Source organism: Neoarius graeffei, chromosome 1 (genome assembly GCF_027579695.1).
Source record: "Neoarius graeffei isolate fNeoGra1 chromosome 1, fNeoGra1.pri, whole genome shotgun sequence".
In the NCBI taxonomy this organism is placed as follows: Eukaryota; Metazoa; Chordata; class Actinopteri; order Siluriformes; family Ariidae; genus Neoarius; species Neoarius graeffei.
Window position 1 is genome coordinate 1,540,644 of NC_083569.1, and position 23,592 is coordinate 1,564,235.

Here is a 23,592-nt window from a genome sequence, read left to right on the forward strand (position 1 = left end):
TTGTGATATACTTTCGCAGCATGCTCACAATGGTTTGAATGGCTCGTTCAGCCTGACCAGAGAATTGAGGGTGGTACACGATATGGAATTTCGCCTCGACGCCTAACATGTTCCACAGCGCAGCCATTACACCAGCAGTGAAATGGGTGTCTGTGTCTGAGTCGATGGATAGAGGGAGATTTTTGCCACTAGGGGGAGTCGCGATGTCGGGTGTTTCGACATCGAACTCGGTGTGCAAAGACATGAACTGAGGTTCATACGAAATTTGATCTCGCGTGGTGCTCAGTTGATCGGTGTTCGCACTAATCTCGTCGCAACGGTTTTGTGCATATTTTGTGGGATACAACGACTGTGGGGTGTTGTTTTGTGTGAAGTTGACTAAGTTTATGTCGCAGGGCTTGGTTGGGATTGGGTCGCCTTGTGAGAGCCGTGTGTCTGAGAAATGGTGGTGAAGACTTTAGCGCACATGAGAGGTGCGTCTTGTGTGGTTGCCTTCGCCACCAGGGGGGGCCCTACATCCTGACCCTCGCCTGCTGTTTCAGAGGGATCTCCTCCCCCTTTCACGAGATATACCCGTGGTTCCTGGCCTAGTCATGCCAGCAAATAGCTTTTTGCCATTTTTCTTGGGCTCTTTTGTTTTCTCTGTTGAGGGGTCTGACGTCTCCTGTAACAGTTCTTTAATCTCAGCCAACTGGGCTTTTAAAGAGTCCAGCTCTGAGGGGAACTCACCAGGTTGGTCTGAGTCACTGTGTTGGTCGTCTCTACCCTTACGTTTAGAGCTACGGTCGGAACGCTTCTGCCGTTTCTGGTCAGAGCGGGGATGACGGTTTTGCTGCCAACCGTTTTGTTCCCTACGACCCTTTTCATGTGATGGGCGATTGCCATAGTCACTGTGGACTCGCCCTCGGTCCCTCCTGGCCTTACCTTGTCGATTTTTCCACTCACCCTTGTGATGGTTCGGCAAGGATCGGGCTGGACCGGAATTTTTGCAGGTGGGTCCCCCTTTCGGTGCTTCACCTCCTTCTAAGGTTAGCGGGGGCTTGTCCTCACCCTGGAGGCTAAGGACTCTGGGTTCATCATCATTTCTGTTTGCGGTTTTGACAATGGTCTCCCAGGTCATCTGGGCTAGTCGCCTAATTTCCCTCATCGAATAGCGACCTTGTCGACACGTCAGTGTGACATGGGTCCGCACGCTTGGGTGGAGGTTATGTAAGAAGAGAGATATGAAACCTCTATCTTCTTCCAACCCTGGTGCGCTACTACCTTGGAAATAGGCAGTACGTAGCCGTCTGTAATATTCACGAGGCGCCTCAGACTGTTTTTGTTTGACTTGTAATGCACACAATATCGCGGAGGTTTCGTCCGTGTATGGCGCATATTCTTCCCTCATGTAATTGCGAAGTTTCGAATAACTATCGCGAATGTTTGGGGGTAGTGTCTCTAAAAAGGCACGAACGCTACTACTGGAGGTCTTCCAGATTAGTCTAAGTTTTTCACGTGTTGTGGCGTTCGGCAGGTCCATCAGGCATCGATCAATTCCTCGTAAATAATCATTTACGTTTGTTCTTTTATTATCGGGATCGAATCGCTTGATATCTTGGGCAAGTAGGTCAATTTGCCGTAAGCGAAGGGTTTGGTGCACGTCCTTGTGCAACCTTCTTGGCTCTTCTGAGCACTCACTATCTAAGCTACTCTGGTGTTGTTCCCGTTTCGCACTAGATTCATAGTCTGATTCATCTGGAGATGGATCAGGGAAACTGAAGCGCACTGACCTAGGTGTGCTACGGGCCTGGGCTCGGGATGAGCGCAGGATGGCTCCATCTTGGCTACACAACGACGGGGTCGTGTAGCGAGTTGATGGAGTTTGGCGGGATGTCTGGTTCTCGACCAGATCCTTTATGGTGTCCGGTTCGGACGCCTCTTCCCGCTCTGAGCTTTGGCACATTGTTGGGGGTCTTTCACGCCCCTTGCGCTGCTCTTGGGGGGTCTGCTCCTGGGCAGCCCTCTTAGCAACCATTTCGGCTTTCTCTAGCCGTTCGGTGCAATCATCAAGGGAGGTCTTCAAGAGCTCGCACTCCCTATGTAAATCATTATTATCGGCTGTCAGCTTGGCGTTGCTGGTGGTCAGCCTTTCAACCTCTCCGCGAAGGCATCTGATTTCTGAATCAGCATTTTGGAAGTATGATAGGAATAGCTTACCTAGTGCCGCTTGGACACTAAAAGTTGTTCTTTTTGGATCTTTCATATGTTTGTTTGAGTTATCTAAGTTGTTTTGGCATTCACTCTCACCCGTGTACTTAATGTTTGCCTTTTCGGAGGCAGAGCAGTGAATGAGGTCTGCGATGACCTCAAGGAGAGACACGTCTTGAGCGTTGTCTTCCATTTTTGAGACATGAGGGGATGCCATTTTACTTAGGCTGGATACTAGATAATTAATCAAGTTAATTATTAATTTAATCATTATTAATTAACTATGTAATTAATTAATAAGGTTTATTGGGAAAGGCTCTCTTATCCTAAGTTGAATAGGTTATGAGTATTTGTGATATGGTTATCACGCTACTGTTAACCGTTTTAACACACCTGGGGATATACCTTAGCAGTTGCTGAATCAATTGAGTTTATTTGTTGTTGAACAATATTTCAAGAAGTCAACAAACCAATCTTCCTCACACGGGGCACCAATTTAACTGTGGGTGCAATCAGTTAATTATTGATATTAAGTGATCAATCTTGTTAAATCAGTCTCATTAAATTTTGAAGGTCAATAATTAAGATGAATCAATCCCATTGAATCGTTTACTTTGACTCGTTTGAATTGAATCATACCATAGAATCAGTCTCATTCAGTGAATCATTTAGTGACTCGTTCAATGAATCATCTAGTGAATCATTTAGTGAATCGTTCAATGAATCATTTAGTGAATCGTTTAGTGAATCATACCATTAATCCTGGTGCTTAATAATAAATTACCAAACAGCTAAATTATGGTACACTTCCAAATTATTAAGATCACTTACCATATTATATAACATTTACACCCTTTTGAATTCTTTGAGAAGATTGGGGACTTCAGATATTGTTCACAAATAAACACAGTTTGTTTAATAAATGAGTTTATTATACAAAGATAAAAATAATAAATCAATATATACAAGCAGTGAGGTGTGTGTGTGTAGGACTTGACCATGTGTTTAGCCTCGTGTAGCTAACTACACGTGGTGGAGGCCTAGTTTGTTGCTAGCTAAAACAAAAGAATGTTATCTAAGTAGAACAAAGGATTAGCTCTGTGTTTAGCCTCGTGTAGCTAACTACACGTGGTGGAGGCCTAGATTAGCCTTGTGTTGCTAGTATGTGTTTGTGAAAGGCCCTATGGCCTAGCTAAAGTGTGTTTGTTAGGCCTGGTGAGGCCTACTGAGCACGTGTGGCTAAAGACAAAAGGGAAGCTATCTAAAGTGTATCAGGCCTGGTCAGGCCTGTTGAGCATGTGTTCTCAGTAACAAAAAGATTCCACACTCATAGCATTACCAAACTCACTGAAACCTTGATAAAGGTCAAAATGTATGATAAGGAAATGAAGGTGTTAGTCAGAATAAGAGAGAGAGAGAGAGAGAGAGAGAGAGAATGCACAACCTATCAAACAATTGAGAGAACATAGAACCAAAAAATAAATCAACACGCTGCGTGTCTAACAGTGTAACATAAACCTGGGTTTAAATTCACACTATTTCAAATAAAAGCAAATTCCTAAGACTATCCTAATTATGCCCAAATCTTACTTAATCCTGCCTTTAGCAAGATATGAAGAACTATTCGCCGGTGTAGTTTCGGGCCTCGCTGTGGGAGCACGTGAGCCGCTCGTGATGGAGGCGCAGAAAACTTTCGGGTCCAGCGGAGCACTTGGGTGGTTCCTGTAGAAAGCAGAGGATTCTTGGTCCGAACCTCAGCGTTCGTGAGGAAAAGTCTTTGATCAGAATAAGATGCACAGCGCTTTTGAGTTAAAAAGGATTCAATCGCTTCTTAACTTTTAACTGCCTGGGCTGCAGTCGTGACGTCACTTCTAATGCAAGTAAACCGGTTGTAACTCAAGTTGAGTTTAAAGATCGCGCGACTCTAGAGTTTACCTTTGCCAAGGGTAAGAAAATCGCGCTGAGTGATGGATCTTGCAAGAAAGAAGACGTCTTTTTGAGTGGAGAGCGCCTCTTTTGGTGCGTCTAGATTCATTGAAGTCCGGACACGAGAGACAAAGATGGCAGAGCTTCCGCTTAGATTTATGCGTGCATGGCAGACTGACGTAGATGATCCCGCCCACGCGTGACGTAGGTCACACGGAAGTTGCCTGGGAATTGTAGTTCTGACACAAGATGGCGGCATGATACCTACAGGTGCCTCCATTTATGTAACCCAGGTCTCCTGTTTAAGGATATAACTAAATGCTGAGGGAGACTGGGCCTGAGTTCGTAAAGTAAAAGGTTTACCCCTTATATCTGAAAGTTATTCTAATTTTGCTAACTCACTAATTTACAGTAAGGACCACCACACTGTTTTAGAAAAACCAAAACCTTTACAGGTATTTATTTACAAAAAGACAAAATGAAAGCTGTTATAAAAAAGTAAATAAGAATTTTTTCAAACACAAAAATAAAATAAAGTACAGGGTCTCTTTAAATGGTGTTCCGTACGTCAGGTTCTAGGAACTCTGGTTTTATACCCTACAAACCAAAACTAAAATAAGATGTCCCTGGTCTCAATTTCCTTTAACTTCAATAAACTCAAAATTCACCTGTGGGCCCACACACACACACACACACTCCAAATAACCCCAAACTCAGGTTGCAGGCCTGTGCCGAAGCTCGGGTGCGGTGAGACCTAAAACTTTTTGGTCACTTCACTCAAGAGCATAAACTAAGAAGCACGTGCAAAGTCAGTAATGTACTCACAAATCCAAATGAGGGACAAAAAGGGATAGCAGAGGATAGTTAATGGCGACCACAGAGGCCGAGGGCAGTCACAGTCCACAATGCAGTCCGCATGCAGCAACGAAGTCCGGGAAAGAAAAAACAGCAGGGTCCATCCACCAGCAAAACTCGTCTCAATCTTGTTTTCACAGCGTCCATCTCCTTTAACGGCACAAAAGCGAATTGAGCCACAATATCTGAGCTATAACATTCAGTTATACCCGAACGCCAGGTCATACTTAGCGCTAGCTTATTTTAGCATCGGGAAAACAGCAGACATGGAATGTTACGTTAGCATAGCATGTATCCAAACGCATCTTTTCAACTACAACATGAAGTTACAGCTCAAACTAAAAATGTACATTATATTTACCTTCTGTAATTCACAGAAAAGCACATACACACACAGGACCACGGGTAGTCGCCCTCGATGGTAATTCTCAAATGTTTCCCACAATTCCTTCGCTTCCTTCAGGACTCTGACTGAAAAAACGCTCCGTCACTCTCCGGTTCAACTACGCTTAAAACCACAGCGTGAACTTCCCGCCCCGTTCCAACATAACTGCATGAATTGGATTGGCTGATTACTTGCTTCTGACCAATGACAATGCAGAAATCAAATGACTGACATACAACTTAAAGGAAAAGTTAGATTTCACAGTAATCGCACTCGTGCTCAAATCAATTTCTCATCTTTTATATAACAGACCTTTTTAACCATATATCTATTTATTTATTTCTTATTATTTATTTTTTCTGTAAGTAGCATAACTTATTAAATCATACATATATTTATTATGTTTTATCCAAAACATTTTTTTAACCTAAATATTATGAACTCTTTAACACTCTTTTTAACAAAACTAATATACATATACTAATTTTTATGAACTGACTTTTAAATGTTACACAGGGTTACATATCTATCTATCTATCTATCTATCTATCTATCTATCTATCTATCTATCTATCTATCTATCTATCTATCTATCTATCTAGTGTTCCAAGGCCATGATTATGGTAAAACCATAATAAATTGCAATGGAATTGAATTTATTGACTGGTTATATAATGACCTTTCTTATTTTAACATAAGATACGTATTTTAGCCCTTAATTTGGGAAATAACTGGTACCACTGAAAGCAAATAAAAATAAATGTATAGTTTATTCACAAATGCACTCTATAAACCATAAGCATATTGAGTTTGGGTCTTTGCTATCACCAACATGCACCAGAGTACAGGAAATCACAAATACTAGATAGAAAATTGCCCCCCATTCAACTACACACCCACTTTTGGTGAAGGGTATGACTTTCCGAAATTTTCCCTTATTTTGAGTTAAGAATCTGGGAAATATCCCTTTTTTTCAAACCTCAAAGTTGACAGGTATGACCCACAGTCAATTTAGAGCCAACAATTAGCCTAACCTGCATGCCTTTGGATTGTGGGGGAAACCCAGGCAGACATGGAGAGAACATGCAAACTCCACACAGAAAGGCCCTTGCTGGCTGCTGGGCTTGAACCCAGAACCTTCTTGCTGTGAGGTGACGGTGCCACCCGTCATAAAACCCAATTTAAAAAAAAAATCCAATCAGGTAGTAATTTTTGAATGTTCATGTTTAATTTCTTCAACAAACACTGTGTTATTTTATGACATTCTGAAAATGAAATTTGTATGAGGAAATGTAAAGGATTTGGAAACAGTGACATGAAGTCAGGGGCGATTCTAGCATCTGATCTTTGGGGGTGCTTAGCCCCCAGAGCTGACAGAGGCACCTGGCTTGAACGACAGTGTTCCCACGTTTATTCCGCATTTAGACTAGACTTAACTAGACAAGAAGACTAGACAAGACTAGACTTATGCAATGTTTTAACAGAAACTGACCCAATAAACTATGATATCTACACATTTACAACCACTGACACAAATATTTACGTTATATTTTTAACTAAACAAGACCTACTACTGCATTTGTAATGTTGGAGCTATTCATTTTGAACAGTGGTAATTGTTAATGTGTTTACAATTGTTTACAACAATTAATTAATTAATTAATTAATTAATTAATTAATTAATTAACATTAAATAAAATTGACTAACACACGGTGGTCTAGCATCGTAGCACTCGTACAGCTCTGCACAAAAGTATCTCGATATGGATGATAAATGTCGTTTTTATCATTCTGTTCATAGACCAGGGAACATCAATATTGCATTATGCATATTATTGTGTTGTGTTTAACAATTGTAACTCCAGTCCGTACCTTCACATCTCGCTATGCCAGTAATACTCAGGTGCTACTTCGAGTTCCTCATCGGCGTGGAATCCAGTAAAAAAAAAAAAAACACCATGTCGTAGCAAGCACTCGTGCGGACAGGCAACCCAATCAGAGGGGACGCAAGGAGGAGAGGTATTTTACTGGTCATAGAACTATCACATAACAGGTGAATTCAAGAACACACACACGCCCGCGCACACATTCACTGCGGCGCAATGAATTAAATAAGTGCCCTTGCGCACTGCGCAATGATTGCGCAGTGCGCAAGGGCACTTATTTCTGAAAATTACGTCCAAAAGCAGTGTTTTTGAGGGTGCCGAGCTCATTTTTGGGGGTGCTTGAGCACCCCCAAAAATAGGCTAAACACGCCCCTGCATGAAGTCAAGAAGAATGTGGTCAACACGAGTCCCAGTCAGTAGTCATGATTCGTGGCCTCTTTGGCCTTCCACATGAAACAGAAGGCGTTTTCCAAACCCAAACAGGCGGATTATTTGCACCGTGACATTCTTTCTTCAGTGGGAATTTTCCAGTCAGAGAGAAGGGCTAAGAAGTGCACACCTGCAGGGGCCACACCCAGAGGAAGAGGCGCACTGACTTCCAGCTGAAGCTCACTCCGGTCCTGTTGAACTCGTGGTCAGGAAGAGCTGGAAGATGGTAAGAAGGCGGGTGGGTTTCTCTCTTTTCTCGGCGCTTGTTGTGGGGAGAGTGGCAGTAGTGAGTGGCAGTGGGAGCAGTGGGAGCAGTGGGCGGGCTCAAAGGCTTTCAGTCCCAAACGGAACTCCACATTTAGTTCTGTTTCCTGGCAGCGCGTGCTTCAACCTTGAGGAGTCACAAAACCAGTTTAATGCGGTTTGTTGGCTTTAAGGATTGAAACGATTACAATAAACAGACAGATCAGACACTTTAACCGGAGTTTTAATCCAAAAACAAATCGCTCATCACAAACTTCTCTCTGCCTCACAGTCTCTCGGATGACATTGATATTGGGGCGTGGTCACAACCGGTGTCAAAGCTGCTCTTAGCGGTGTGGCCAACAGCAATAACACTCCCATAAACATATGAAATATACTTTGTATTAAAAATTAAATAAAATTACATTATCATGATGTAACTGAGCCTGTACACAGTAGTGCTTGAAAGTTTGTGAACCCTTTAGGATTTTCTATATTTCTGCATAAATATGACCTAAAACATCATCAGATTTTCACACAAGTCCTAAAAGTAGATAAAGAGAACCCAGTTAAACAAATGAGACAAAAATATTATACTTGGTCATTTATTTATTGAGGAAAATTATTCAATATTACATATCTGTGAGTGGCAAAAGTATGTGACCCTTTGGTTTCAGTATCTGGTGTGACCCCCTTGTGCAGCAATAACTGCAACTAAACGTTTGCGGTAACTGTTGATCAGTCCTGCACACCGGCTTGGAGGAATTTTAGCCCATTCCTCCGTACAGAACAGCTTCAACTCTGGGATGTTGGTGGGTTTCCTCACATGAACTGCTCGCTTCAGGTCCTTCCACAACATTTCCATTGGATTAAGGTCAGGACTTTGACTTGGCCATTCCAAAACATTAACTTTATTCTTCTTTAACCGTTCTTTGGTAGAACGACTTGTGCGCTTAGGGTCGTTGTCTTGCTGCATGACCCACCTTCTCTTGAGATTCAGTTCATGGACAGATGTCCTGACATTTTCCTTTAGAATTTGCTGGTATAATTCAGAATTCATTGTTCCATCAATGATGGCAAGCCGTCCTGGCCCAGATGCAGCAAAACAGGCCCAAACCATGATACTACCACCACCATGTTTCACAGATGGGATAAGGTTCTTATGCTGGAATGCAGTGTTTTCCTTTCTCCAAATATAACGCTTCTCATTTAAACCAAAAAGTTCTATTTTGGTCTCATCCATCCACAAAACATTTTTCCAATAGCCTTCTGGCTTGTCCACGTGATCTTTAGCAAACTGCAGACGAGCAGCAATGTTCTTTTTGGAGAGCAGTGGCTTTCTCCTTGCAACCCTGCCATGCACACCATTTGTTGTTCAGTGTTTTCCTGATGGTGGACTCATGAACATTAACATTAGCCAATGTGAGAGAGGCCTTCAGTTGCTTAGAAGTTACCCTGGGGTCCTTTGTGACCCCATCGACTATTACACGCCTTGCTCTTGGAGTGATCTTTGTTGGTCGACCACTCCTGGGGAGGGTAACAATGGTCTTGAATTTCCTCCATTTGTCCACAATCTGTCTGACTGGATTGGCAGAGTCCAAACTCTTTCGAGATGGTTTTGTAACCTTTTCCAGCCTGATGAGCATCAACAACACTTTTTCTGAGGTCCTCAGAAATCTTTTTTTTTTTGTTCGTGCCATGATACGGTACACTTCCACAAACATGTGTTGTGAAGATCAGACTTTGATAGATCCCTGTTCTTTAAATAAAACAGGGTGCCCACTCACACCTGATTGTCATCCCATTGATTGAAAAGTTTGGACAGAGGGAGCAGGGTTTGATGAATTTCCTGTTCGAGCATGCCTGACTTGACAATCGATTAAAAGTTCGTGTTTTGTAAGTGTGTTCGAGCAGGATGATCACCATTTCAGGTTTGAATTTCCTGGAATATTTTAGAACATTTCCAAAATGCTTATTTGTGCCTGCTTGGCATGACACATACACAGCGGGTTTTTTTTTTTTAAATTGTACACAATGCCCATAAAAAGTCAACCGAGTCATCATCATGAACAGGATTAACTTCTCAAGGTCATACATTTGCCCCATTTGTGTTTGTACGCTATTAACCTATGAGGTCCGCTGAACGCAGTTAACATTTTGAACTAAACTGGTCCATGCTCTTCTGCATGAATGCAATGTGAAGAGGTTTTATAAGACTTGGTATAATTTTAGAACAAAGTGCACCGTGACAGAAAGCTGAGCTGATCGAGGCAACAGCAGGTGGAAGTTTCAATCTGTTGTTTGTGACCTTGACGACTATTACACGCCTTGCTCTTGGAGTGATCTTTGTTGGTGTACCACTCCTGGGGAGGGTAACAATGGTTTTGAATTTCCTCCATTTGTACACAGTCTGTCTGACTGTGGATTGGTGGAGTCCAAACTCTTTTTAGAGATGGTTTTGTAACCTTTTCCAGCCTGATGAGCATCAACAATGCTTTTTCTGAGGTCCTCAGAAATCTCCTTTGTTCGTGCCATGATACACTTCCACAAACATGTGTTGTGAAGATCAGACTTTGATAGATCCCTGTTCTTTAAATAAAACAGGGTGCCCACTCACACCTGATTGTCATCCCATTGATTGAAAACACCTGACTCTAATTTCACCTTCAAATTAACTGCTAATCCTAGAGGTTCGCATACTTTTACCACTCACAGATATGCAATATTGGATCATTTTCCTCAATAAATAAATGACCAAGTATAATATTTTTGTCTCATTTGTTTAACTGGGTTCTCTTTATCTACTTTTAGGACTTGTGTGAAAATCTGATGATGTTTTAGGTCATATTTATGCAGAAATATGGAAAACTCTAAAGGGTTCACAAACTTTCAAGCACCACTGTATGGTTTGTGTATATTTTATCATTAGTGCTATTATTAGTATTTACATGTTTATTAATAAGTATGTAGTAGATTTAACCGTATCAGTAGTAGCAGTAAAATGTTTTCTCATCATTGGCAGGTTGGTTAATAATCATTTTGTATGTTTACATCATCCATCATCACAGCTCAGGGGTGGGTTTCCCAAAAGCCTCTTAACACTAAGAGCATCTTTGTTCATTGTGCTGCTCGCTTGACCATTTAATGACGATCTTTGTGCTGTGATACTTTTGTGAAACTTGGGCCAAGCCAGTCAGTGTCTTTTCACAATACAGAGACAGTTTCAGGTTCCTTTATTTGTATCTGTAGGCAGATTTGGCTTGCAGTTGAAAATAAAAAGGCATCCATTCACACGGTTTCAGAAACCACAGACAACAACAGATCAAACAGGATAAAATGCAACAAAAAGATAAAGGATAAGAATGATTACAGTGCTATTCAAAATGTTAACTACATATTAAATATCAACAACACAAATACACAACCAAACCCTAAAATGAGAACAATCTAAAAATTATGAGCAAATAATATAAGTACATGCTCCATGTGTGCTCATTGCTTCAGATAGGTTAAATACAGAGGAGGAGTTTCACTGTGCTTGAGTGTACATATGGAAAAAATAAAGGCTTTTTCAAAGTGACCTTGTGCAATTTTCTACAGCTCATTTAACAGTGTGATGGCAACTGGAACAAAGCTGTTTTTATACACCTTGGGACTAAAAACCTTTGTCCAGAGGGGAGAAGCTGAAACCTTTGTGTACCGTAAAGGGTGCAGGTTGTCATTGAAAATGGTATTGGCTATCCACTGTAGCTGTCCAGTCCACAGGGACGTCAGGTTCAACTGGGACTCACAGATCAGCTTACTCGACCATTTCACAATTTGATTGAGAGTTCTTGTTCTTTACAGAGAGACTTCTAAACATGACACCAAAGAAAATGATAAAACTGATTCAATAAAAGCATGGGGGGGGGGAAAGGTCATCATGGTTTTATCAACGTGGAAGTACAACAGTTTCCTTGGGCGGTGTAGCCGCTGGTGTCTCTTTTTACACACAGCTTCACAATTTTCTTCAAAGTTCAGTTTTGAATCAATAATTGTCCCAAGGTATTTGTAAGATTCCATTGATTGACCATTGATGGTTGACGTGTGTGGGCATGTTTTTTCTAAAATCAATTAACATTATTTTCTTGCTTTAGATATGTTTAATTGAAGATGTGACTCCTCACACCACTTCACCAGGTCTTCAATGATCAGGCTATGGTTGCTTTAATTGTCCTAGTTACAAACAAAGGAGAAGTCATCCACATACTTTACAATGGTCCTGGCTAAATATTTACTGACACATGTTTGTGTAGAGGATGAAGAATAAGAAGGGTGAAAGCACACATCCTTGTGCAGGGTTCTGACTAGACCAAAATATCAGCATAGTGGCACCAGTCATAACAGCTGGGGGTTCTCATGGGTTCTGCATGCTCGGGGATGCATTCTAATGCATTTCCTGGCATTTGTGGGTCTCCCTGAAAGTCACCCTTTTTTTGGTAATATTAATGAAACTTTTTTTTTTTGCCAAAGTTGCTGTGATTTGTTTTTGATTGAATACTTTATTAATATTCAGTGATATTAGTGACATTTATGGAAGAATAATAATAATAAAACAACCAGTTGATGTTCACCAAATGTCAGTTTTATTTACAGCTTCAGCCATTCAATTATAATACATGACTATCCAGATCTAACTCGGGGACCGGCGCGGATCACATGCATGGCGCGTAAGTGCCTCTTAACACAGATGGCAGTTTACTACAAACACAGCATAAGAAAGAAGGTAAACCGGACTAGCATGATCAGTGACAATCTCCACATGGAACTACTTGGGCAGCTATGCACTGGGCGCTTACGTGGACGGGGAGTGGAATATGTCCGAGTGTAGAACGTTCGCATGGTCATGTGCTGTCGCCACCGTGTGGGGATAACAAGAGAAAATTAAACAAAAGAAAGCACAACTTTATCACACACTTGTGAAATTCCTCTCTGCATTTAACCCATCTGAAGCAGTGCACACATGAGCAATGAGAGCGCGCGCGCACACCCAGAGCAGTGGGCAGCCATGCTAACAGCGCCTGGGGAGCGGTTGAGAGTTAGGTGCCTCGCTCAAGGGTACCTCAGCCCAAGGCTGTCTCATATTAACCTAACCACATGTCTTTGGACTGTGGGGGAAACCGGAGCACCTGGAGGGAACCCACACAGACATGGGGAGAACATGCAAACTCCACACAGAAAGGCCCCTGCCGGTTGCTGGGATCGAACCCAGGACCTTCTTGCTGTGAGGCCACTGTGCTAACCACTTGCACCACCGTGCTGCTCAAAAGACCACATTGTAGTGGCAACTTTTACAGGTGGGTTGGCAATATTGTGGGCATAGCAGTAAGGAAACATTGTGTGTTGGCCCAACACGCTGAAAAGGCCTCATTAGAACCCTGTTGTGAGGAGCCAGTGGAGGAGCAAAGTTGGCAAAATTCCATTCACCCTTACTCTGAGTCTCATCTCATCATCTCATCATCTCTAGCCGCTTTATCCTTCTACAGGGTCGCAGGCAAGCTGGAGCCTATCCCAGCTGACTATGGGCGAAAGGCGGGGTACACCCTGGACAAGTCGCCAGGTCATTGCAGGGCTGACACATAGACACAGACAACCATTCACACCTACGGTCAATTTAGAGTCACCAGTTAACCTAACCTGCATGTCTTTGGACTGTGGGGGAAACCGGAGCACCCGGAGAAAACCCACGCGGACACGGGGAGAACATGCAAACTCCACACAGAAAGGCCCTCGCCGGCCCCGGGGCTCGAACCCAGGACCTTCTTGCTGTGAGGCGACAGCGCTAACCACTACACCACCGTGCCGCCCTTACTCTGAGTCATGTTCATTAAAAAGTCCAGAATCCAACCTACAAGGTTCATATTAAAATCAAATTGTTGTAAAAGCTGATTATCTAGAATGTGGAGTTTGAATTATGTTAAAAGCAGAGGAGAAGTCAACAAAAAGAAGTCGAGCATGAGACCCACTTCCCTTCAAGTGTTTAAAAAGCAAGTGAAGCAAAGTGACTGGCATCCTCTACTCCTGTGTGGCCTGTAAGCAAACTGCATGGGGTCAAGTGTATGCTCAGTTTTTCTTAAGCTTTCTGACTATGCCAGTCTTTCAAAGTTTTTCATTCAGTTCGATGTAAGAGCAACAGATCTAAAATCGTTGAGATTGGGGAACCAGGACCACTACAACATCCTTCCAGACCTTTGGTACATGATGTGTCAGTTACGTGACTTTTGCTTGTGAGTTTACTTCCAGTGAATGAAGTGGTGGTCGGGCAAACCAATTTGGCCACGGTTGTGCAAAGAACTAATGAAACCGTCTCTGACTTTTTTTGCAGTTTAGAGGCCAATGCACAGTCAAGATACCTTCAGAAAGTTGCTCTTTGCAATGCAATAGATCCTTATGTGTTAACAAAGAAGGATTTTTTTTTTCCTAGGAGTTGGAAAATTATCTGCGCTCATACAGCTCACTGTTCAGTCTCCTGTGCTCCTCTTCCATACAAACATACATTCTCACATATATAAAGATCTGTCTGGCATGCATCGTGTCCTGCACGGTCAGGCTCCTCCTGGATTCCTTGTGGTTCTGGCATCTTGAAACTCAAGCAAGGCCTCAGCAGCCTCAGAATGTTTGTGCCTTTCGATTTGTGATTTTGCTCATTCTTCACACTCTTTACTGTCCTCCAATTGCTATTTCACTTTATCATGTCCTAAGTTCAGTGTAGGAGCCCAATGTACATCATCGTCCTTGTAAAGATTGCTAGGACATTCTGATAAACAAAGTGAAAACATGAGCATTAGTTTATAATATGATGATCAAACAGTAAGCAAAAACACATCTGAGGACTTGAGCGTCTCCTGAACTTCAAAACACCACGAAATAACGGAAAACGGTGAGAAAAGTCATTTGCGAATCCAAACTAAATAAATTGGAGGATATCTGTGACGAATCTCAGTCATCCAGGTACATAGTAATCTGTGGTTGGTTGAAGAGAGCAACTGGACTTGCTTGAAGATACTTGAAAATGTTTCGCCTCTCATCCTAAAGGCATCCTCAGTTCGGTCTGACTAATAGGGAGTATCCAGTATTTATTCTCTCATTGATCATCATAGAATCCGAATCAGAATGCTGATGGCTGCATTGTAGGTGGCTGATATGTTTCTACGCACTTTGGGATGAAATCCCTATGAGAGGACTTCCAGAAAACTGGCAGACATCTTAGCCAGAGAGGATCGTTCATTTTTGTCAACCTGGAATGACCATCACTGAACAGAGGTGGGTGTCTATGACATCTTTTAATCAGCCACCTACAATGCAGCCATCATCATTCTGATTCGGATTCTATGATGATCCATGAGAGGATAAATACTGGATACTCCCTATTAGTCAGACAGAACTGAGGATGCCCTTAGGATGAGAGGCGAAACGTTTTCAGGAATCTTCAAGCAAGTCCAGTTGCTCTCTTCAACCAACCACAGATTAAATGAATTGGAGGAATTTACAAACCTTTCACAAAGTGATCACTGCAATTCTTCGACTTTGCTCCCTTCCATCACAGTGAAAGGTTCAAGAGCCACCTTTCTCATGATCTTTTGGTCAAATCCTGTGCTCTTTTCACCCTTTATCACTTCACGGGGAACCCGGAAGAAACTTGAATCAATTTCATGGTTTGTTTGATTCAAGCAGCCCAAAACAATGCAAGTGTAGGGCATTTTAATGACTAGCAAGGTGCCCCATTGATGGTAAAGCTTTGTGAAGAGTGAGCTCAGCTGACCACCACTTCATGTCTTGCATATCTAATAAGGCAGATGTGACATCGGATGCAACCCAGCAATTAAGAGCACTAGCAAACTCTATATCAGACTTAAAACCCTCTAGAGAGAGATGACTGCTGTTTCCTTGCCTCTGAAGGCCCACTATGGTTTTTGTGCTGGACCAGGCTGAGCCAAGGTTGTTTATGAACATCATCTTTTCAAGTTCAGTCTTGTAGTTCTGTTTGGCTTTTAAAATTGAGTTTTCAGTTCCTTGGAAGCTGTATGCAAATCAGAGACTACTCCTTGCTGAAAAGTCAGCCTTTTTTTCCTGTATGCAGGACTTAACAGAATTATTTACTTCTGGTTTATTGTTAGGATGAGTTTTAACTTGTTTACAAGGCATGATCATGTCTTTACAGAAGGCAGCACATGAACATGTTACATCAGCCAGTTCATGAGCAATTCCAGCGTTATGGATGTGACATTTGGACTCAAAATGGCAACAACTGACCTAGTTAATTTTTATTCCTTTCCAGTATTTTAAAATTTGTTGTATATTTTTAAGACCTCTCATATTGGAGAAGTCATAGGAAAAAAAGAATTCCCATAGTACATTTAGAACTCTAGAAAATGCCAAAAAAGACATGCGTTATGGATGTGACGGAAAAAATACCCCATTTCCAGGGTGACTACACATATTCATCAAACTCTGTGAAATTGCAAACAAAATATCCAAATGCAGGCATGCATTTAATAAAGGAGTCTTAGCTGAAAATAAAAAAAGCCTTTGTTTAAAATATTTTCTATTTCAAGCAGAATCTAGGAAGAAAAAATCAGCGTTATGGATGTGACATAATTCCGTTATGGATGTGACGCATCTGAAATAGACATGGCATATGTTTAAAAAATCAGCAATTTAACCACCATAACCCTTTGAAAAACTCTCTAAATATCAGCTAAAACTATCAAAGTTCTTAAATAATATTTAGGATGGCTATTGTTTTGCTGTTTTGTGGATTTTAGCATACATTTCTGTGGCTTGTGGCAATAATATAGAATTGTACATGATCAAAGTTGATTTTAGCTTGGATTTTACATTATAAGAAAGAAAGACTGGCAGTGACAGGTTGGTTACAAATTGGTTCAACTTATTCACATCTGTAAAATACAGGCCTAGGTGATATCTCTGGGAGTGGTTTTGATGTATTACATGTTGCTTTATTTTTGCATGGTGAGGTTGACATTTACATGGAATTGCCCTCATCCAAATCACCACCACAGAACTGTTTAAACATGTCCTAGCTTGTACAGTCATTACAGTCCTGTAGGCACATCATATGGTAGATTTTTCAGCCAAATTCTTTCTCTTTGGTCTGTACTTTCTCCCTGTTTAAGACAGTTGTATAGGTTGGCACACAGTTATGATCAGTTGAGCCTAGCATGGGAAGTAGGATTGACTAATAGGTGTCTTTTACTGAGCCATAACAGAGATCAAGTGTCTTATCATGCCTAGTTGGACAGGAGACATATTGATAGTTTATTAGTGTCTCTTTAAGGGAGACATGATTTAATATCACCCAGTTTGGCACATCTGGTGAAATTGACTGCAGTCTTTGTACCACATCAAAGATTGCACTGGAGGAAGAGACGGCATTTGCCTTCGGGTGTATGTACACTGTTGTCATAAAGATTTGTGGAAACTCATGGGAAAGGTAAAAAGGACGTGGTGATGCAGATAAAAGTTTGATATCAGACATGCAGATGCATTCTCTGACCGTCACAGAGCTACAGTATCATTTGTTAAAATGTACACACATCCCACCACCTTGTTCCGGCCTCTCAGTCCAGACGGAAAGGGGCTCCAAAGTTGTGAATGAACAGGTCGCTGTCCTGATCCATGTCTCCTTGAAGACCAAGATGCAGCATTCCTGAAAATCCTTCTGGAACTGGACATGTCCCTGGGGTTCGTCAACTTTATTCTTCAGAGACTGGACATTCCCCATGATCATTGACGCATAGTCTGAGACCTCTGCATTTGCTTCACTTCCTCTTCACCCTTGTTGAGTGACAGGTTTCATAGGAGTCTCTCCAGATAAAGTCTGGTAGCTGTAGTGTTACATCTATCCTTCTAGGTAGACTCTGAGCTCATTTGCAGCAGCACTTCTCTGGTGTACTGTATTCTGGCTCCGTAAACTGCCCTGCCACCATTGTAGGTAATTAGTAGGCATAATAAAACCCACAGTGTGACAAGGTAAAAACAATCCATTTTGGATTAGCAGCATAAGGAGCACTCGACATACATTAAAACACTAAAACCAGTTTAAAATACCAAACGCAAGGACGCCAAAAGTCTCACTGCTAGTCGTTGCATGCGTATAGGCAGTTTCAGCTCTGCTCACATTTACATCACTTGTGATATGCAGGAAGTCTGTAAAAGTTGAAAAATTAATTTAAAAAAATCTGAAAATGAATAATGGGAAGCAAAATGGATGACTTTCGTCTCTTGGTATAAAGCACACTTCCCCCTGTTTTTCATCTTTAGAAAAAAAAGAGGAGTGCTCAGTTAATAGTGCTTGCTATCTGTGAGTGCATGGTACCTACAGTACACTGCTGTGTGTCTGATGGCATTCGTTTCTCATCTACAGGAAAAGTCAGGAGGAGTGCTGAGTGGCATTTTCAGACGCTCTCCCAAACCTGCTCAGAACTGCGCTGATGGCCAGGTAGGAGAAACATCTGTACATCAGAAAAGCAGAGAAAACGCACACTCTACCTGCATTTCACTGGTCAGAAGTGCACTTAAGAGTGGAACTGAAACAACAGAATTTAGTTTCTAAGTGTGGTGGTTTTTAATTTTATTTGCTGACCGTTCAACTCAACCTCTTTTTAAACTTTGAATATTAAATGCATTTAAAAATAATTTAACAGAACTGATCTTCTTCTTCTTATTCTTCTTCTTCTTATTATTATTATTATTATTCTCTTCCTCTTCCTTTCACTTCCCAATTTCATTCTCTTCTCTTTCCCGTCTGTGAATAGCACTGTGTGTGTTTTGTTCAGGGTGATGGGAGCTCAGACATCACAGAGAAGAAAGAGAGAGCAGATGAAACCCCTTCCATCCCTCCAAGACCCAGTGAGGAGGTACAGTGTGTTACAGTATAACAATGAAAAACATTGTGATGTTACAGATTTCTATTCATCAGGAGTTCAGAAACTCCATCACACTCCATCTGAGTGTGAATCCAACTGACACTGATCATAATCAGGTGCAGCAGATACAGTATTTACTCAGTTTCTTCAACGCTCTCTCTCGCGCCATGTTCACACTAGCAAGAAACAAAACTGTGTGTGTGTGGGCGGGCGGGCGAAACAGAGCTGCGATTTCAGTGACATCGGCGTACCATTCCAAATTCACTATAATGCTGGAAAGAAGAAACAAATCAAAACAGTTGGCTTTAATGTGTCCTTGGATGAAACCTATGGCACATGGTGCAGCGTTTCTTCAGCTCCCTGTTCACAACTTTAGTTCCTACCTGCAGTTAGTTCCCATTTATTTATAAGCGTGATTTATTCTCCTCCTGTCTTCTATGACCTCTCACTAATGTGTCCGGAAACATTATGAAGAAAAATGAAGTTTGGAAGGAAGTAGCAGAGATCATTGGTGTCTCTGGTGACTGGATTTACGAGTTAGTTCACTTTGCTAATCTAATCTGAGACTGTAGCGAATACGAAGTTATGCATATATCACGTAAATTAAAAAAAAAAAAATCACGCTGATTAGTGATTACTAATTTTGTGTTTAACTAGTTAGTGCTTTAAATCCATATAGCTCCTACTGTTTCTCATTGGAACTAAAAATACATGATCTAGGCCACACCTACAAGAAACAACCAACATGAGTAACATCAGCTGGCCAGTGATGATGGTTTGTTTTGCCATAGTTGCACTTAACAATTGGTAAAAAGCTGCTATGTGAAACTCCAACAGAACTACTGGCCTGAGTTAAGGTTAGCATAACGTAATGTAGCCTACCATCAGTCAACAAATCTCAGAGGGGAGGTTGTGATCGTCCCTGATGGGCTGCTGATCACGTTCTGATTCTGAAATGCAGTTAACACACTAAGCAATTCCTACAGCATGCCTGCAAGACACCACTCTAACTTCCCCTTCTCCATTTATTAATGTACCTTTGATTTGAATGAATTATTGAGTGCATTCTTGTAATGTGCAGTGCTTTATACCTGTTATCCAATAAACCGGACAGCGAGTGCTCTCGCTCCACACACCCTAGTGCTGCTTAGGCAAGTCAGTTTATTTGTATAGTGCTTTTAACAACAAACAATGTTGCAAAGCAGCTTTACAGAAAAATAAATACTTTAAACATATGAGCTAATTTTATCCCTAATAAATGTATTCATCCCTGATGGTAGCAAGGAAAAACTCCCTCAATCGACATGAAGAAACCTTGAGAGGAACCAGACTCAAAAGGGGACCCATCCTTTCACTGGTGCGTCATTTGCAAGCGAGTTGGCCTTTTTTTTTTTTTTTTTTGAACGTTGAGTGCGGAGTCCTTTGTGAGTCTTTTTTTTTTTTTTTAAATGCTACACATCTGCACAAAACTTTCTTTAAAGCATATACGCAGAACCATGACCTCACTTTCATTTATAAATGCCTTGAGACCTCAAGAATGGCACAGGAATAGTTTTAAGCATTAACAATAAATCTAATATAGTAATTTTTACAATTAAAGTGATTTTATATCGGTAGCGGTCTGAGTGAATGACCTTGACATCCGTAACGTCACAGCAGGAAGTCTATCGGTCTCATCGCCATTTCCGCTATACTAAAAAACACAGCGCTGACTGCAACTCCGATCCTCCATTTTGAGCTAATTTATCGCCATGCCATGTAGATTTGTTGCTGGCGGGTGCAGCAACACAACAGAAGGTGGATTTTGCGAGAAGTTCACAGGCACATTGGGCACCTACGAAGTGGTCTCTCCTCTGCTCTGCACATTTTACTGAAGACTCCTATGAGGCCTCTGATCTGTTGAGGAGCGTTGGCTATAAGCCTGTATTGAAAGAGGGTGCAGTACCAACAATTAAAGGAAAACTACAAGAAAAGGAAAGTATTTATTTATTTTTAAAAAAGGAAAGTAAGTTCAGTTGCACCAGTTCTACTGGAGCGTGAGCCGAGGGTTGTTGCTAAAACACGGAACGGAACGGGATGTGACCTATTGCTCGGGCAATGACCTCCCTGCGGTTGTTGCTAAAACCGGTGACGTCCCGTCCCGGGTTTTAGTAATTGCCTGAGCTGAGCAGTAATAGCGGAGTACTCAGTATGGTGAATGAATGGACCAGCTGTCTGACTTCTCCGCTGGATATTGCTGCCATCTCGCTCTTACGTGAAAGAAGCGAATGAACGGAGAACTGAACAAACAACTGAAAGTCAGATTGTTTCAAAACAATTGGCCATAAGATTGGCCTTCAAGAAGCGAAAACACAGACGGGTGAGCTCTGACTCTCATTTGGATACAAAACAACAAAAACATGTTTACCTGCATTTAGATTAATACATGTGTGACGCCCCAGTTTGCCTGTGCTGGGTTCGTCACGTTTCCAGTTCCGTTTGCCAGTGTTATTGGCTCTGTGTTGTGTCTGTCTTTAGCTTGCAGGGGGAGCTTTCCAGTCCAAGTGACATAGGCTAATTGATGGCATGATTGGGAGGTGGATAAATATGGGCCTGGCAGTCTACTGGGGGCTCTCCTACTCTCTCCTGGCTATATCATGTTGGGGGCCAGAGCAGGCTGCGCTTGACCCTTTTTGCTTTACTTTTGCAATACACTTCATTATGCTGATATACACTACAGTTTTGCTTTATCTTTCATGTACTGACTTTTGTATATAGTTACTTTAATAAATGTCTTTTGTTAATTGTGCAACGGCGTGGTCTCCCCTTTATGTTGTGGCTGCCTTGAGCCAGGCGGGCATGACATATGGGGGCTCGTCCGGGAGTTGATCCAGATAATAATTTTTTTTTTGGTAGGCTATGATTGGTACTTTGGTGGTTACGGAACGCATAGTGAGGTACGTATTACGTAACCGACGTATTTTGTGAAGGAAACGCATAGGCATGAATTCGTCCTGCCTGTTGGTGGGGAACCACGCATGTTGCATGGTGTCTTTTGTGTGTGTGTGTCGTGGTAATTTGGCATGGTTGAGTGCAGGTAGAGTTAAATGGTCCAACCTTGTTTTTTTCCCCAGTAGTGTTGCAATTTGCGTAGCAGGATAAACATTTTTGGAGCCATCAGTTATCTCCGGCTTAGAGCGCCGTTGCACTGGGGCTTAGGCTGCAGAACCACTGTGCCTGGGCCGAGGACATCGCCGTGGAGATCCGGGCTGAATTGGCTTTGGTTGGGGCAGCTCGTCTCCAGCGATATCGGTGAGTAAAGATCTTGGCTTTTGGGCATAGTGTGAAGACAGGTTAGTATATTGGGGGGGTAAATGTTTAGACACGGGGAGGCTCCTTAGTTTGTTTGTCTTGTTGCGTAGGCTGTAAATGGTATTTCCTTCGTTGGGAAGGGTTTAGGTTGGATATTCTGGAAGATCGATTTGTAGTTTCTGTGAGTGTTTGTTTGCTAAATTGGTGAAGTAGATGAGGTTACACGTGAACTTTATGATGAGCGCAGTGGAGGCGTTTTTGGAAGCTCCATCTGAGCGATTGTTGGTGACCTTAACAAAAAATCAGCTGTTTAGCGTGGCTGATCATTATGAGGTAGTAGTAACACTTCCAAGGTCTGCTAAGAAAGAACAAATATTTGACTTTATTCTTGGCGGGTTGAAAGAGCGACAGGTGATCTCAGGGGAAGCTCCAGTCGAAACTAGCAAGCAGTTAATTGGTGCAGAGATATCTGTAACTTCTAGTATGTCGACTGAACTTACGTTTGCGCAACAAAAAGAGCTGATCGAGATGCAACTCGAGCAAAAGAAACTCGAAGCACAGGAGAGGGAAAAGGATCGGTTATTAGAGTTGGAAAAACTTAAACATCATGAGTTGTTAGAGAAGGAAAAACTTAAACAACAAGAGCTGGAGAGGGAGCTTCAGTGCACAAAGCTTAACCTGATCGCTGAGGGAAAAATGTCTGCTCGTGGGAGTAGCAGGGGGTTTTCTGAACTTTCAAGTTTATCGAGCATGATTTTAAGTTTTTACCCAAATTTAATGATCGTGATCCTGATGTATTTTTTTCGTTGTTTGAAAATGTTGCAGCAGACAGAGAGTGGAGTGACGAAGACAAAACCCTGCTATTACAAACCGTGTTGGTTGGGAAGGCTCAAGAGGCATTTATTGCGCTGCCTCCTGCCGATAGGAAAAATTATCAACGTGTCAAAGACGCTGTTTTAAAGTGTTATGAGCTGATCCCTGAGGCGTATCGCCAACGTTTTCGAAACTGGCGGAAAGGAGATAAACAGAATCATGTTGAGGTGGCTAGAGAGTTGACAACTTTTTTTTTTCATCGGTGGCTTACTGCGGAAGGTGTGGGTACATTCGATGATTTAGGTAATTTAGCTGTATTAGAGCAATTTAAAAACATCTTACCTGAACGTATTGCCACCTATATAAATGAGCACCCGGTTAAAAGTTTAGCAGATGGATTTGTGTTAACTCACAAAAATCAACTGCGTGAATACGTTCCGTGTTCTGATTACAATCGTCAGGAGTATCGCTCTCGCTGATTTAACTTGAGCACTCCAGTGAGGTCTGAATCCTTTACTCATAGTCGAGCACGGGAAAGTGATTCTCAAACCAAGTGTAACTATTGTTTTGAAGCGGGCCATTGGAAATGAGATTGTCCACTACTGAGTGCTCGCAACAAGTCTAAACTACGTGGCAAATTTGCTGG

The 23,592-nt window shown here is 41.9% G+C and overlaps 1 protein-coding gene and 1 long non-coding RNA gene across 6 annotated transcripts in view; one reads left to right on the forward strand and one right to left on the reverse strand.

Annotated features, from left to right (window-relative positions):
- Positions 1-4,545: 4,545 nt before the first annotated feature.
- On the reverse strand, positions 4,546-7,528 carry LOC132890688 (uncharacterized). The gene is made up of 2 exons (XR_009655229.1): positions 7,229-7,528; positions 4,546-5,121 (listed from the first exon to the last, which is right to left on the reverse strand). It is a non-coding gene; the product is annotated as an uncharacterized LOC132890688 (long non-coding RNA).
- A 124-nt stretch (positions 7,529-7,652) lies between these two features.
- LOC132890661 (nucleolar protein dao-5-like) overlaps positions 7,653-23,592 on the forward strand; it is an 88,695-nt gene continuing 72,755 nt past the window's right edge. For 3 of the 5 annotated variants that reach the window (XM_060927775.1, XM_060927765.1, XM_060927756.1), the window contains exons 1-3: positions 7,654-7,909; positions 18,341-18,415; positions 18,753-18,833. In XM_060927775.1, coding sequence (XP_060783758.1) covers positions 7,895-7,909; positions 18,341-18,415; positions 18,753-18,833 — 171 coding nt within the window. In that variant the 5' untranslated portion in view covers positions 7,654-7,894. Of the gene's footprint in view, positions 7,910-18,340; positions 18,416-18,752; positions 18,834-23,592 lie in introns of all 5 variants that reach the window. The other 2 variants (XM_060927738.1, XM_060927748.1) reach the window with 2 other exon arrangements.